Here is a 13,838-nt window from a genome sequence, read left to right as displayed (position 1 = left end):
TGAACGAGCCATAACCTATGGCTCTCACCTGAAGTTGTAAAGGCAGCGTTGCAAAACCAACCGATACCCATAACCTGAAGAACAAGGGACGAATTTGTCAGAGCCTGAAACAGAAGTGAAGACAGAGTCTGGCATCGAACCAGAGCTTACCTCCGAGACAAGGTTGAAACGAAGTGGTTTACTGAAGCGTGGAGCCGAAGGGAGCCTGTCACAGAACTAGTCACAAGTTAAGAGTTTGTGGAATGAACCCATTTGACAGAAAACAATTAAAGAAACAGTAAATAAAACGCATGACGGTGTAAGGAACCAACGGCATGTCGCCCTCACAGGAATCCCAACGCGCAGAATAGCGAGAGGCCGGAGGCACCAGAGTAACTCGACGCCAGAACGAAGAAGTTGTAAGCGCAAAAACCCTCCGCAGAGCAGAGCTGGGGTTTAACACAGTAAAAAATGAAATGACCAACAAAACCGAGGATTGGTTTGACAAAAGGCGGGAGTGACTTGACAGACAGAACCCACAAGTGGAGTTTCACAACCGATACCGCCGGTTAAAACCCTCCGAAAAATCTAGAGGCCTGTACATTCGCATTTACACCAACGTCAATCGCATTAACTATTGCACAGTGAAACAGCTACGCCACGTTGGAGGGCTGGGCCATCAAAAGTGGTATCAGAGCAGGTTGACGAATAGGAGAAAATGGAGGGTGGTAGAGGAGGAAGAGGAAGAGGAAGAGCGATCCGGAGGATAGCAGAAGAGGGACTCCGCGAGGAGATTCGCGTTTTGCGAGAAAGATTAGCAGTGGTAGAAGCTGGGGGAAGGAGGAACCCAGCAGATGATAGTGATGAGGATGTGGCAGAACCAGAAGATGAGGTTGAAGGGGTGACACCGGAACTCCGGTTATTAAAGTCAGTTTTGCTGTCCAGTCATAAGCCAAAGCATGAGCTACCCACTTATGACGGAAGTCTGTCTGCAGATGTGTTATTGGATTGGTTGAGTGAAGTGAATAAATATTTTGAGTTTGAGGAAACCAGTGAGGATAAGCAGGTGAAGTTCGCCGCCACAAAGCTGAAAGGACATGCGTCCTTGTGGTGGGACAGCGTTCAGGTGGAAAGGAAGAGGCAACACAAACAGCCTATAAAGAAGTGGGCCAGGATGGAGGCAAAACTGAAGGAGAAGTTTCTGCCGAAAGACTATCAGATCATGTTGTATAGACAGGTGCAGAATTTAAAACAAAGAGGGATGACTGTTAAGGAATTTACAGAAGAATTTTATAAGTTGAACCTGCGAGCAGGGTACGTGGAAGATACCCCAGAAAAGACAGCCCGGTTTGTAAATGGGTTGAGGGGGGAAATCCTGGATGAAATCGGTATCCTCTCGCCCAGAACTTTGGACGAAGCTTATCAGTTTGCACTAAAAGCAGAGGAGAAAATTAACAGAAAACAGAATGCCAGGAGAGGAGGCGGAACTGGCAGAGGGAAAGGTAAGGTTTTTGGCAGAGGTAGAAGTGCAGGTTCCAGTGAAGAAGGCAGCAGTTCTAAGTCTGCTGGCACAGCAGAGAGGGACAATAGCACTAGAGGAGGACGACCAGCTCAACAAGGGCGAGGAAGTGGTCAGGGCAGGGGAACTGTCCAGTGCTATCGTTGCCACAAGTTAGGACATAAGTCGTATGACTAACCTGAAGGTGAACCGGTAGGTGGAAGAGGAGCTTATGTTGCTCAGCCAGAGGATGCTGAGGCAACACCTCAGGAGGTGGAGAACACACCAGAGACGGGTGAAGCTTTGGTGTTGAATAAAGTGCTGTTAAAACCAGCAAAGGAAAATGCAGAACCTGACCAGCGAAAAGCTCTGTTCCGAACTGTTTGCAAGTCACAGGGTAAGTGCTGCAAGCTGATCATTGATAGTGGAAGTACCGACAATTTGGTGGCAGTAGAGATGGTGGAGAAACTGGGATTGAGAAAGTTGAAACACCCCACTCCATATAAAGTGTCATGGCTGCAGAAAGGACACCAACTGTTAGTTGATGAACAGTGTGAGGTGGAGTTTCAGATAGGCAGGTATAAGGACAAAATTATCTGTGATGTTATGCCGATGGATGTCTGTTATATATTGCTAGAACGACCCTGGCAGTTTGACAGAAGTGCAGTCCATGACGGGAAAACAAATTGTTACAAATTTGTCAAAGACGGGATCAAGCACACGCTTGTACCCATCAAAGAGGAAAGTGCAGCTGAAACCAGTGGGGTAAAAGCATTGTTGATGGCAGGAAAAGAATTTATAAAACAGATTGAGGACAGTGATGTAAATTTCGCTATCATAAGAAGACCAAAAGCAGTGATATTGCATACACAGATTTCAGATTTGCCCGAGGAAATCCAAAAGATGCTGCAGGAGTTTGGAGACATTGTGGTGGATGACCTTCCGGATGAACTTTCACCCAGGAGAGGTATTAGTCACTGCATTGACTTTATACTAGGGGCAAGCCTGCCAAATAAAGCAGCTTATCGTATGAGCCCTAAGGACCATGAAGAAATCAGGAAACATGTCCAGGAGTTGTTAGACAAAGGATTGATTAGAGAGAGCATGAGCCCCTATGCAGTACCAACCGTTTTGGCTCCAAAGAAAGGAGGAGAGTGGCGAATGTGCACGGACTCTAGAGCCATTAACAAAATTACGGTTAGGTACAGGTTTCCCTTACCGAGAATGGACGATATGATGGACTGTTTGAGTGGGGTGGCTTATTTCTAGAAAATTGACTTGAAAAGTGGATATCACCAGATCCGAATTCGGGAAGGAGATGAGTGGAAGATAGCTTTCAAGACGAATGGAGGCTTATATGAATGGCTGGTGATGCCATTTGGGTTGAGCAATGCCCTCAGTATGTTCATGCGCTTGATGAATGAGGTACTGAAGGAATTTATTGGGAAATTCGTAATAGTTTACTTGGATGACATTTTGATTTTACTAAAACTAAGGAAGAACATTTCAGGCATGTTCGCAGTGTGTTGAGGAAGCTGCAGCAAAACAAATTATTGATCAATCTGAAAAAGTGTACCTTTTTTTAGCGGGAGTTAGTGTATCTGGGTTTTGTAATTGCAGAAAACGAATTAAAGATGGACCCAGAAAAGGTGGCAGCTATAGTTAGCTGGCCTTCTCCGGGAAGTTTATTTGAAGTCCGCAGTTTCCACGGACTAGCAAGTTTTTACAAGAAATTCATCAGGAATTTCAGTGAGATCTGCGCACCTATGCTGGATACGATTAAGAAAACAAATCAGCCTTTTCACTGTACTAGAGCAGCGGAAAGAGGTTTTCAGATTTTGAAAAGGAAGATTACCGAAAGGTCGATATTGAGGCTGCCTGACTTCAACAAACCCTTTCAGGTATGTTGTGATGCCAGTAGTACGACCATTGGGGCAGTACTAAGTCAGGAGGATAGACCAGTCGCATATTTCAGTGAAAAGCTGAACGAGAGTAGACAGAAATACTCAACCTATGACAAAGAGTTCTATGCAATTATACAAGCGTTAAAGCATTGGAGACATTATCTGTTAGGTAATGAGTTTGTTTTATTTACGGATAACTCTGCATTACAGTACATTATGCAGCAACATAAATTGAACCATAAGCATGCAGCATGGGTTGAGTACTTACAGAATTTCACGTTTGTACTAAAACATATTAGTGGGCAAGCAAACAAGGTGGCAGATGCGCTGAGTAGAAGGACTCTACTCTTACAGGAAGGTACGATGCAGGTTTTAGGCTTTGAGCACCTGAAAGAGCTGTATCAAACAGATGCCGATTTTAAGGAGGCCTATGAGGCTTGTCAAAACCCTCTGTTGAGAAACAACAGTCTGTGGTTGGACTATAATTTACAGGAGGGATTGTTGTTTAAGGGAGGACAGCTGTGTATTCCCAACTGCTCTATGCGAGAAAACATTATTCAGGAAAAACATAGTGGAGGTTTGGCTGGACACTTCGGTATAGACAAGACAGTAGCACAGGTACGACATTTCTATTTTTGGCCAAAATTACAGCGGGATGTGCAAAGGTACGTGAGTAGGTGCAAGGTTTGCCAACTGGCAAAGGGCCACAGTCAGAATACAGGTCTGTACTTACCATTACCCGTTCCGAGCCGACCATGGGACTCCGTCAGTTTAGATTTTGTTCTGGGCTTGCCTAAGACAAAGCGGGGTTTCAATTAAGTAATGGTTGTGGTAGACCGATTTTCAAAGATGGCGCACTTTGTTCCTTGCAAGAAGACCAGTGATGCTACTTATATAGCACATTTGTTTTTCACTGAGATTGTTCAAATACATGGGCTTCCAAGGTCCATCATTTCCGACAGGGACGTAAAGTTCACCGGTCATTTTTGGCGAACTCTGTGGAAAAATTTGAAGACCCAACTACAGTTTAGCTCCGCTTATCACCCGCAGACAGATGGCCAAACTGAAGTGGTAAACAGGAGCTTAGGAAATTTTCTTTGGAGCTTAATAGGCGAGAATTCACGGACGTGGGACCGTGTACTAGCTCAGGCGGAATTCGCATATAACGATTCACCTAATCGCAGCACCAGTTATAGTCCTTTCCAGATTATGTACGGCATGCATCCACGCGGAGTGCATGAATTACGAGATTTGGGGAAGCTCGAAAAACGAAGTGCTAATGGGGAAGATTTCGCCCAAGCAATGAGTAACTTACATGAGCAGGTAAAGCTGAAATTACATGACAACAGTCAAAAGTACAAACAGCGGGCTGATTCAAAGCGTCGGGAAGTTCAGTTTAACTTTGGGGATGACGTCCTTGTGTATTTACGGAAGGAGCGATTTCCGAAACGAGAGTACAACAAATTGAAGTATAAAAAGATCGGTCCCTGCAAAATCATTCGCAAATTTTCTGCAAATGCCTATGAGCTGCAGTTGCCACCAGGGATCGGTATTTCTCCCATTTTTAACGTGGCAGATCTGTTTCCTTATGTCGCTGATCCGAGAGACGATACAGCAGCAAAGCCACCGCGGGACACCAGTTGTGAGGAAAGTTCATGGATGAGGCAGATGCCAGTGGCACAACCCCTGGAGATCGAGAAGATCCTTGACACACAGGTAGCTAGGCGCACACGCAGGAAGGAATATCTGCGGTATTTGGTCAAGTGGAAGAACCGTCCGGTAGAGGACAGTTCGTGGCTTAACGCAACGCAGATACAGAAAGCAGGCTATTCTGTCGACGATCTCATGGAACGGAGCCATGACTTTTTGCCACCCCGGAAGCCTGATGCAGGAGCATCCAGCTCCGAGGAGACAGAAGGTGGTTGACTGTCTCATGGAGAGGACAAGAACAAGCAAAGAACACATGCATAGCTGGACAGGTTATCAAACTTGTCATTTGTTTTACTTTTCTTTATTATTTGTTTTATTTCCCAGAAGGTCGTTAGAGACCATAGAAATTGCAAAACTGTGAATTGTTTTAGTTTAGGAATTAATTAACAGTAAATTAGCATTTTAGTGAAAGAAACTGGTTGACAGTTGTAATAATTCTGGTTAGACAGTTCAACTAGAAGTGGAAGCAGTTATGCTTCCCGGATGTTAAAAACAGAGGGAAAAAGATAGTGGAAAAAAAAAAAACCCCCTCGCGAGAAAGAAACACAGATACATTCCTCTGAAATAAAATTGTTTCTTTTAAGAAACACTGCTAAATTAATTCATACGGTTGATATTATCTATGATTAACATCCATTGAAATAAGAGTACCGTAAGCATACAATTACAGTGAGCATATAATTGAAGATAGTAAGCTGTAACGAATAGAGCACGTGCTGCTACAGGAGGCTATTTCCACACAGAAAGGAGGACCGACAACTGACATCGACAAAAGTGACCAGGTAACGAATATACAAGTTTTCATACCCTTTTTTAAAACATATAATTTCTGGAAATGAAAGTACAGTGATTTCATTTAACTGAATTATTACAAATAAAGAACATAACAGAGGTTTTCTGAGCATAAAACGCTCACCAAAACGAGTTTCATTTACAAACGAAACCGCTCCAAGCAAATAGATGCCACAAACAGGCTAACAGAACCGTAAACGACAGAGGACAATACAGTTCATTTGCAAACCCAAGTAACAGTGAATATTTACAGACAAGCATTAAATGACAAAGCAGAATATTGTTCGTCCATAACCCAGGTAACTGTAACTATTTACAGACGAGAGCTTCAATTTCTTTACAAACTAACAAGCAAAACAACGTCGGAAGGACCCTACCCGATATATAAGGCTTGAGGGTTTCGGGTTATCTCCAGCAAACGTAGGGAGTATAAACCCTCGGTGGCCAGACACCTGAAACAACCTACAAGAACGAATGTGGACGCGGATTAGCACAAACCGAAGCGAGAAAAACAAATAAGAAGAAAGCCAGCAAATGAACGAGCCATAACCTATGGCTCTCACCTGAAGTTGTAAAGGCAGTGTTGCAAAACCAACCAATACCCATAACCTGAAGAACAAGGGACGAATTTGTCAGAGCCTGAAACAGAAGTGAAGACAGAGTCTGGCATCGAACCAGAGCTTACCTCCGAGACAAGGTTGAAACGAAGTGGTTTACTGAAGCGTGGAGCCGAAGGAAGCCTGTCACAGAACCAGTCACAAGTTAAGAGTTTGTGGAATGAACCCATTTGACAGAAAACAATTAAAGAAACAGTAAATAAAACGCATGATGGTGTAAGGAACCAACGACATGTCGCCCTCACAGGAATCCCAACGCGCAGAATAGCGAGAGGCCGGAGGCACCAGAGTAACTCGACGCCAGAACGAAGAAGCTGTAAGCGCAAAAACCCTCCGCAGAGCAGAGTCGGGGTTTAACACAGTAAACAATGACATGACCAACAAAACCGAGGATTGGTTTGACAAAAGGTTGGAGTGACTTGATGGACAGAACCCACAGGTGGAGTTTCACAACCGGTACCGCCGGTTAAAACCCTCCAAAAAATCTAGAGGCCTGTACATTCGCATTTACACCAACGTCAATCACATTAACTATTGCACAGTGAAACAGCTACGCCACGTTGGAGGGTTGGGCCATCAGTTTCCCCCCTTAATCCTAAGGGGTATGTATGAGTCTAAGAAGAGAGTTGTAATACAAAATGTCAAAAAATGCATGGAAGCACTAGGTTGAATGTGCTCTATGAAATGTTGGTATAAGGGGGGCGGTTTAAGGATGACCACCAACACTGGAACGCTTAGTGCAGTTCCCGAAACCCTTCCAAAGCTGGTAAGAAGATGAAGTCTTTTGCGAGAGTTAGTGTCCCTAATGATTTGGAGAGGGAGGCCTTCAACCTAAAATAGGAAGGTCTAAAACCTATGATGGTTTAAGGATGACCACCAACTAAAGGCATGCTCAGGGGCATCTTTGTCTCTAGCTACAAATTTGAATCTAGTATGGCAGGTTATGGATCAAGCTTGCTTGGTGTGCATTTGAAGCTTGTAGATGGTCATCACTTCCTGCCTGTTTGATACAAGGTGAGAAGATGAAGAGATCTCAATTGCAAGTCTTTTCAATATTCGAGAACAAATCCTATGTTATGATCGAAATATCTTCTTGGTTGTTGAAGCCCATTTCCAAGAAGCGATCCATCCAAGATGAATCTTTGTTCTTGCAAGAGGATTATTTTTGAAGGATCTGTTTGAAGAATGAGTGGTTTTATGACAGTGCTCACTTGGATGCAGATAAAAACAATTATCTTTCATATGGCCAACTTGGTCAAAGTGTTTGCATTTAACAATCTATTGTGGTTGTTATGGAAGAAGACTAGAATCTAAAACAACTAAAGGTGAATTATCATGAAGAAATCGAACACTCTGAAATTGGATGGGCTTTGAGTAATTTGGAATGTGAAAGGAAATCTCCTTATCATATCCAAGACCTGTTTTGTGCTTGTTATGGACAAGCTCTTCCCAAGGTCTGATGACCGACTTGGGAAGTGTAGGCTAAATTTTTGCATCTGCATGTAACTTTGTTGCTTCATTGGACATTGGATTTGAATCAACTTGTTGCTTATGGGAGTCCGTTTCAATGTTCTGAACAGAAACAAGTTTAGAATGATGACTTCACCATTGTAATTCTTCTTGTTGAAGTTGAGATTCAAGTTCCAAAAAATCTATTTTTTCTTGTATATTTCGCAGAGAGGTTTTAATATCACAGAGAGTGTTCTTGTTGATTTTCACTGTATCTTGATTAGTGGAATGTATCATAGCTTTTAGAACTTCTAATACCTCACTAATTTTGGCCATTTTCTTAACCGCTCAAACTTATGAAATGAGGGGTTTCAGCGTCTCAATGGTGCATATATTAAACACCAATTCATTACATGTGATAATGTCAATGCTAATAAAGGCAATGCTGGCCAACAAACTAGCTCAATCCACTGAAACATAACCTTCCTCTGATTCTTTCAAAGTTAACTTTTAACATTGAAGTTTGCATCACTCTAGTGAAAAGCTTCACATGTCTTCTTAACAACTAAGTGGCTAGCAGATCAATTATATTGGTATAATTGCAGCTCTATAAATGATGGAAACATTATAAACAACACACACATATAAAAGTCAACCTGTGTATACCACGCATTCCCACATACCAGATTGCAGACTCCTCTCCATGACAGTTATCTGAAAATTTGAGGGTCCCTTTGCATTTTCTCTCCTCATAACATTGTTGCTCAATTATCAATTTAGAAAACATGGGAGCCACTTAGAATTTAGCATAAACAACGAATTTCTATCTGTATCTAGCTTCCCACAATGAAGGAAAGCAAGTTTGAGTCAAGAGTTTGACAACATCCCATTTATGCTAGCTGCAGTAATGATTTTGAGCTTGTGGGCATTCTTAGATTTCTTTCTTCTCTGCTTCTTTGAAAATCCAAAAAAATACAACAACTAGCATACACACAATGCAAAAATGATGTAGTTACATTGTTCTAGACACAACAACCATAATATATATATATATATATATATATATATATATATATAATGGTTCACTCTTGTCAAAAGCTTCCCATCTCTTCTTAACAAAACTAATTAATATATATCTATATATGTGAGTGTGTTAGTGTGTTGTTTAAAATAAGCATATATTCATCTTAATTATAAATTTACGAAGAATTAGGAAGAATCAAATATTTTAACTACGTCAAGATTCACATTCCCTCATTATATATATAATAAATAATTTTTCTAACTAAATTACTATTAAAACTATAATTACTAAATAAAATATTACTTTAACTAAATTTTTAATAATTACTAAATAAAATATTACTTTAACTAAATTAAAGTAGTGTGTGGATATATGAAATTTTACCAAAATATATTTTATTAAATTAACTATTTTTGTTAACTAGGTTAAAGCAGTTTTACTAAATATATGGTTAAGGTAAAAGATTAAATAAATATAATATCTTCACAATACCTTCCTCCCATTTAGGTGAATACACTAATATTACTCTTCGGAGAAAGGAATATTTGCTCATTTCTACTATAATGGTGTTTTTTTACACAAAGGTTGTTAAATTTTTTGTGTTTTCACTATTTTTAACAGAATAGCTTTTAAAATCATTTAAAAAAAATATTAAACATAAACATGATATTAGATTTTCGTTCTAAATAAGGTATTAGATGTTAAAATTTTATAAAGGAATTTGTGTTTTATTAATCATTTATTAATCAAATATGAAATTATATATATATATACAAGAATATTGTCTCAGGATAAGAAAATTATTTTGTTGTCTTAAGATAGGAAAATTATTTTGGACACCAAACTCACAACTTGAGACAAGTACAAATTGATATTCCAACTTTAGAGTGAACAGGGTGTTCTCAGATTCACTGTGGATTTCCCCTCTAAACATAGGAGAAGACTAGGAATAAAGTAAAAGGATTATATAATCATAATTATAAAAGAATCTGTATTTTATTAATCAAATATGAAATTATATATATACAGGATAATTGTTTCAAGATAGGAAAATTATTTTGGACACACAATCTATTAGTTGAGAAAATACACCAAACTCACAACCTGAGAGACAAGTAAGAATTAAAAATCCAACATATGAACACGGTGTGCTCAGATCAGATTAACTGTTAACTGTGAATTTTCGCTCTAAACATAGGGAAAGACTAGGAATAACGTAAAGGGATTACATAATCATAACTTAACTGCTTGTGTTTAAACAACCATTTATTATTTTCATAAAACTGCATTGTTCTCAGATGAACTGTGAATTTTCGCTCTAAACATAGGGGAAGACTAGAATAACGTAAAAGGATTACATAATCATAACTTAACTGCTTGTGTTGTTTAAACAGCCATTTATTATTTTCATAAAACTGAAGGAACAATGGGGAAGGTTTTTAGAAATGGGGAGAAGTAATTTGACTAGTGGTGTGGTCGTTAAAGAGATGAGTTGCAGGCAAACGGGGAGAGGGGACTGCAATTAATGGCGAAGCCCTCTGCATCGTGATTCCAGACTTCTCACTGAGGTCCATGTTGTCTGCTGTGACTCCATCTGGAAGAGACCAGTCAAAATAGTGAAGGAGAGAGGCTATAACCACGTGAACCATCCTATGAGCCAACGGGAGCCCAGGGCAAATTCTCCTTCCAGCTCCAAACGGAATCAGTTCGAAGTTTTGCCCTCTATATTCTATGTCACAATCCATAAATCTCTCAGGCTTGAACTCTGCGGGCTCATCCCACATGGTTGGGTCTCTACCTATTGCCCATGCATTTACCAGCACCTGAGTGTCCTTGGGTATCATGTATCCTGCTACTTCACAACTGCTCTCTGCTCTGTGAGGGAGAAGCAGAGGCGCTGGCGGGTGCAAACGAAGCGTTACTTTCACCACTGCATGAAGATAAGGCAAGCGATCGATGTCACGTTCCTCAACTCTTCCGTCTTTCCCAAGTACCTCCTCCAATTCTGCTTGAATTTTTTTCATTATTTGAGGATTGTGAAGGGCCTCAGCTATTGCCCATTCAACCGTTGAGCTGGTTGATTCGCTACCGGCAAAGAACAATTCCTGCACATCATCACATACAACTAACTAAACCAACTAAATCCATCTTAAACTAACTGAATCCATTTTGAATATTTAGAATTAGACTTACATATAGAAAGGGGATAATGTCTTTCTTGGTCAGTGTTTCTCCGTTCTCGCTTCTGTAATCTAACAAAATGTCCGAAAAGTCTTTTGCCTTGCCACCGCTGTGCTCTGTCCCGCTTTCTTTTTTCTTTTGAATTCGAGGCTCTACGGACCTATCCAGCAACCCAAAGACAATGCTCTTGTATTTCTTTACATCGCGGCTCACGCCCTGAGGATCCAAAATTCGCAGAAAAGGAAAGAAGTCAACCAGGTTAGGCTTTCCCCCTAGTACCAACAACTTGGTGACCATTTCCTTGAAATCTTCAGCAACCTGAGAGTCCCGTCCGAACATGTTTTGAGAAAAAATCAAGTTGCCAAACAGATTCAGACTTGTAAGAAACGCAGTTTTCCCGATATTCACACCCTTGGCCTCTCTAGAATCCTCAAAAATGGATTGAAGGGTGGAAAGGACCTGATCTCTTCTGAGATGTTGCAAGGCCTCCAGTCTCTTGAAACTGAAGAGCTCCGTATTACAGAATCTTCGAAGCATACGCCAACGAGGACCGCAGGAGCTGTTCCATGCCAAGGAACAGTCGCTGTGGTTGTGGGTCTTGGCTGCTTCTATGACGGTTCGTCCTGAAAAGAGTTGGTCATGAGTCTTCAACACTTGCTTGGCCATGGCCGGAGATGAAACCACAACTGTGGTTCTCATTCCGAGATGAAGGGTCATAAGAGGACCGTATTTTGCAGCAAGGTGACAAAGAGACTGGTTGGGCTTCGTCCCGAGGTGGAGGAGATTCCCAAGAATGGGCCATCCGGGAGGCCCTGGAGGCAGCTTCCGGGCACCCTTCCTTGACAGGATAATGAGCTTTGAAATCAACAATAATGTAATGAAAATCGTTACAGGATACCAGAAGCCACTAATTCCATCCATTGCTCTGCTGCCCTCCATGACTTCAAATGCACAAACACTTCATTGTGAATTCACAGAAATCACAAAGCTTCTTGCGTCTATACACAAACAGACATGCACGTCAACGGCTAATACGATATTGCTTACGATCTCGTGCTGACTTTGGATGATATGGATTGCTCGTTTAAATTTCCGATGGTTGATAATGATTTTTATAGAAAATTAGATCCTAAATAACAATAACAACATTAACATGATAATGATATTGAAAACGAGGGGAGAATTTTGGATTTAACCAAAAACGATGGAAAATTTGTAGGATGACTTTTTTTCATTAAAGTTTATAAATTTTGCCGGAATCTTAGTAGAACTTTATAGGAAAATTATAAAATATTTGTTGACATATATAAAATATAATGGTTTTATATTTAGTTTATATATTTTTGGTAATTTTTAATGTAAAATATATTTTTTAATGTAAAATAATTTTATACAATATAATTGGGGTGAATCATTTTTAGAAAAAATAGAGAATTACGGATCTTTTTTTTGGAAAAAGCATAGAAAATTAGCCCAGTTTCCAATATTAACCCCTAAAATTTTCCATGCCAAAAACAACCCTGAATTCTAAGATCCAAAGTTCCAAATTTTATTTGTTACATAATTTAGTCCTGGACATTAACATAATAATATGTTCGCAACCCTTCTCCAACTATAAAATTACCAAACAATTACAAAACTATCAAATTATTTGTAGCTACAAGATTTCAGAATAAGTTCTTCCACTAAGAAATACAATGAATTGAATAGATAAATATCATTTGAACTTAAATATTCTCCCCATTTTGATAGGAGGGATTATAAATGTTATATATCAACTAAATTCAATGAACTGAAGTCATATCAATATCAGATATCAACTCAACTCATATGAATATCAATCATCAACTCAACTCAATGAAAATATCATAAATAGTCTTTTAATTTTCATCAAATATAAATCCTAATAGTACCAACCAGAACATTCAACTTTTTGGCATAATGTCCCCTAATTAATATAGTATTGTGTTTCTCATTATTAAAGCAACCACATCATTACAAACACAAACAATTCCAACAAAAAAACTTAGACATATAAACCATCTATATGAATTCCCCATTGATAAATTCTAATGGAATAGATGATGATACTAATCTATCTCCAATATCTCCTAATAGTTTACATTGCCTCAAATAGTAGTTCGTCCGACATCCAATGAATCTATCATGAAGCAATGAAACTAAGTAACGGCGGTTCTTGCTTCCATATGAAGTGGTCATAAATTGGATATTTTTACTTGGTCCAAGCCTTTCATTTTCATTTAGTTGCACACAATCTTAGAATTGGTGAATACTGCAAAGGGAAATATAGTATGCTTCATTGTTAGCGGTCCTTCCACATATATCTATTTTTCTTTGGAACACATTATTTGAAGTGTTATTGTAGAGTACATATGCAATGGTTGCATGCCTTAGGTTGGGATAGCAAGGCACTTCAATACACAAGGTCCACTTTTCCACCATTCTAAATGTTTCCAATGATGTGCAAAAAAAACATAAAAGAATAATTAAACAAATATCTAATCAAATAGATCTCGAGTTTAATTCAAATTACAATAATACTGCAAAAAAATCAATACAAGATAAGGACTTACTATCGTTCAAATTAAATTCACAATTCAATGATTAAACTAAAACCAAAATATTATGATTAAATATGAATCCAATATTTAATTTCCCTCATT

The 13,838-nt window shown here is 39.5% G+C and overlaps 1 protein-coding gene and 1 pseudogene across 1 annotated transcript; one reads left to right on the top strand and one right to left on the bottom strand.

The window, feature by feature from the left end:
* Window positions 1-1,153: 1,153 nt before the first annotated feature.
* LOC149199116 (uncharacterized) lies at window positions 1,154-4,200 on the top strand. Its single transcript, XM_089400464.1, has 6 exons — window positions 1,154-1,610; window positions 1,695-1,874; window positions 2,115-2,674; window positions 2,777-2,902; window positions 3,064-3,378; window positions 3,943-4,200. The coding sequence occupies exons 1-6, from the start codon at window positions 1,154-1,156 to the stop codon at window positions 4,198-4,200; spliced, it is 1,896 nt and encodes a 631-aa protein (XP_089256590.1).
* A 6,212-nt stretch (window positions 4,201-10,412) lies between these two features.
* On the bottom strand, window positions 10,413-12,093 carry LOC149199115 (geraniol 8-hydroxylase pseudogene; annotated as a pseudogene).
* Between the last annotated feature and the right edge of the window lie 1,745 nt (window positions 12,094-13,838).

The sequence above is a fragment of the Pinus tabuliformis genome, chromosome 2_1 (assembly GCF_031772625.1).
Source record: "Pinus tabuliformis cultivar Carrire ecotype Pingquan chromosome 2_1, CPIR1, whole genome shotgun sequence".
NCBI lineage: Eukaryota > Viridiplantae > Streptophyta > Pinopsida > Pinales > Pinaceae > Pinus > Pinus tabuliformis.
The sequence above is the reverse complement of the archived record's forward strand: the minus strand, read 5'-3'. Positions and strand labels throughout refer to the sequence as shown.

Excerpts from the sequence above, each read along its gene's own strand:
- LOC149199116 (XM_089400464.1), top strand. The coding sequence starts at position 1,154 with ATGGAGGCAAAACTGAAGGAGAAGTTTCTGCCGAAAGACTATCAGATC. Across the intron at positions 1,611-1,694 it reads TCAACAAGGGCGAGGAAGTG|GTGGAAGAGGAGCTTATGTT; the intron begins GTCAGGGCAGGG and ends GTGAACCGGTAG. Across the intron at positions 2,903-3,063 it reads TCATGCGCTTGATGAATGAG|CGGGAGTTAGTGTATCTGGG; the intron begins GTACTGAAGGAA and ends ACCTTTTTTTAG.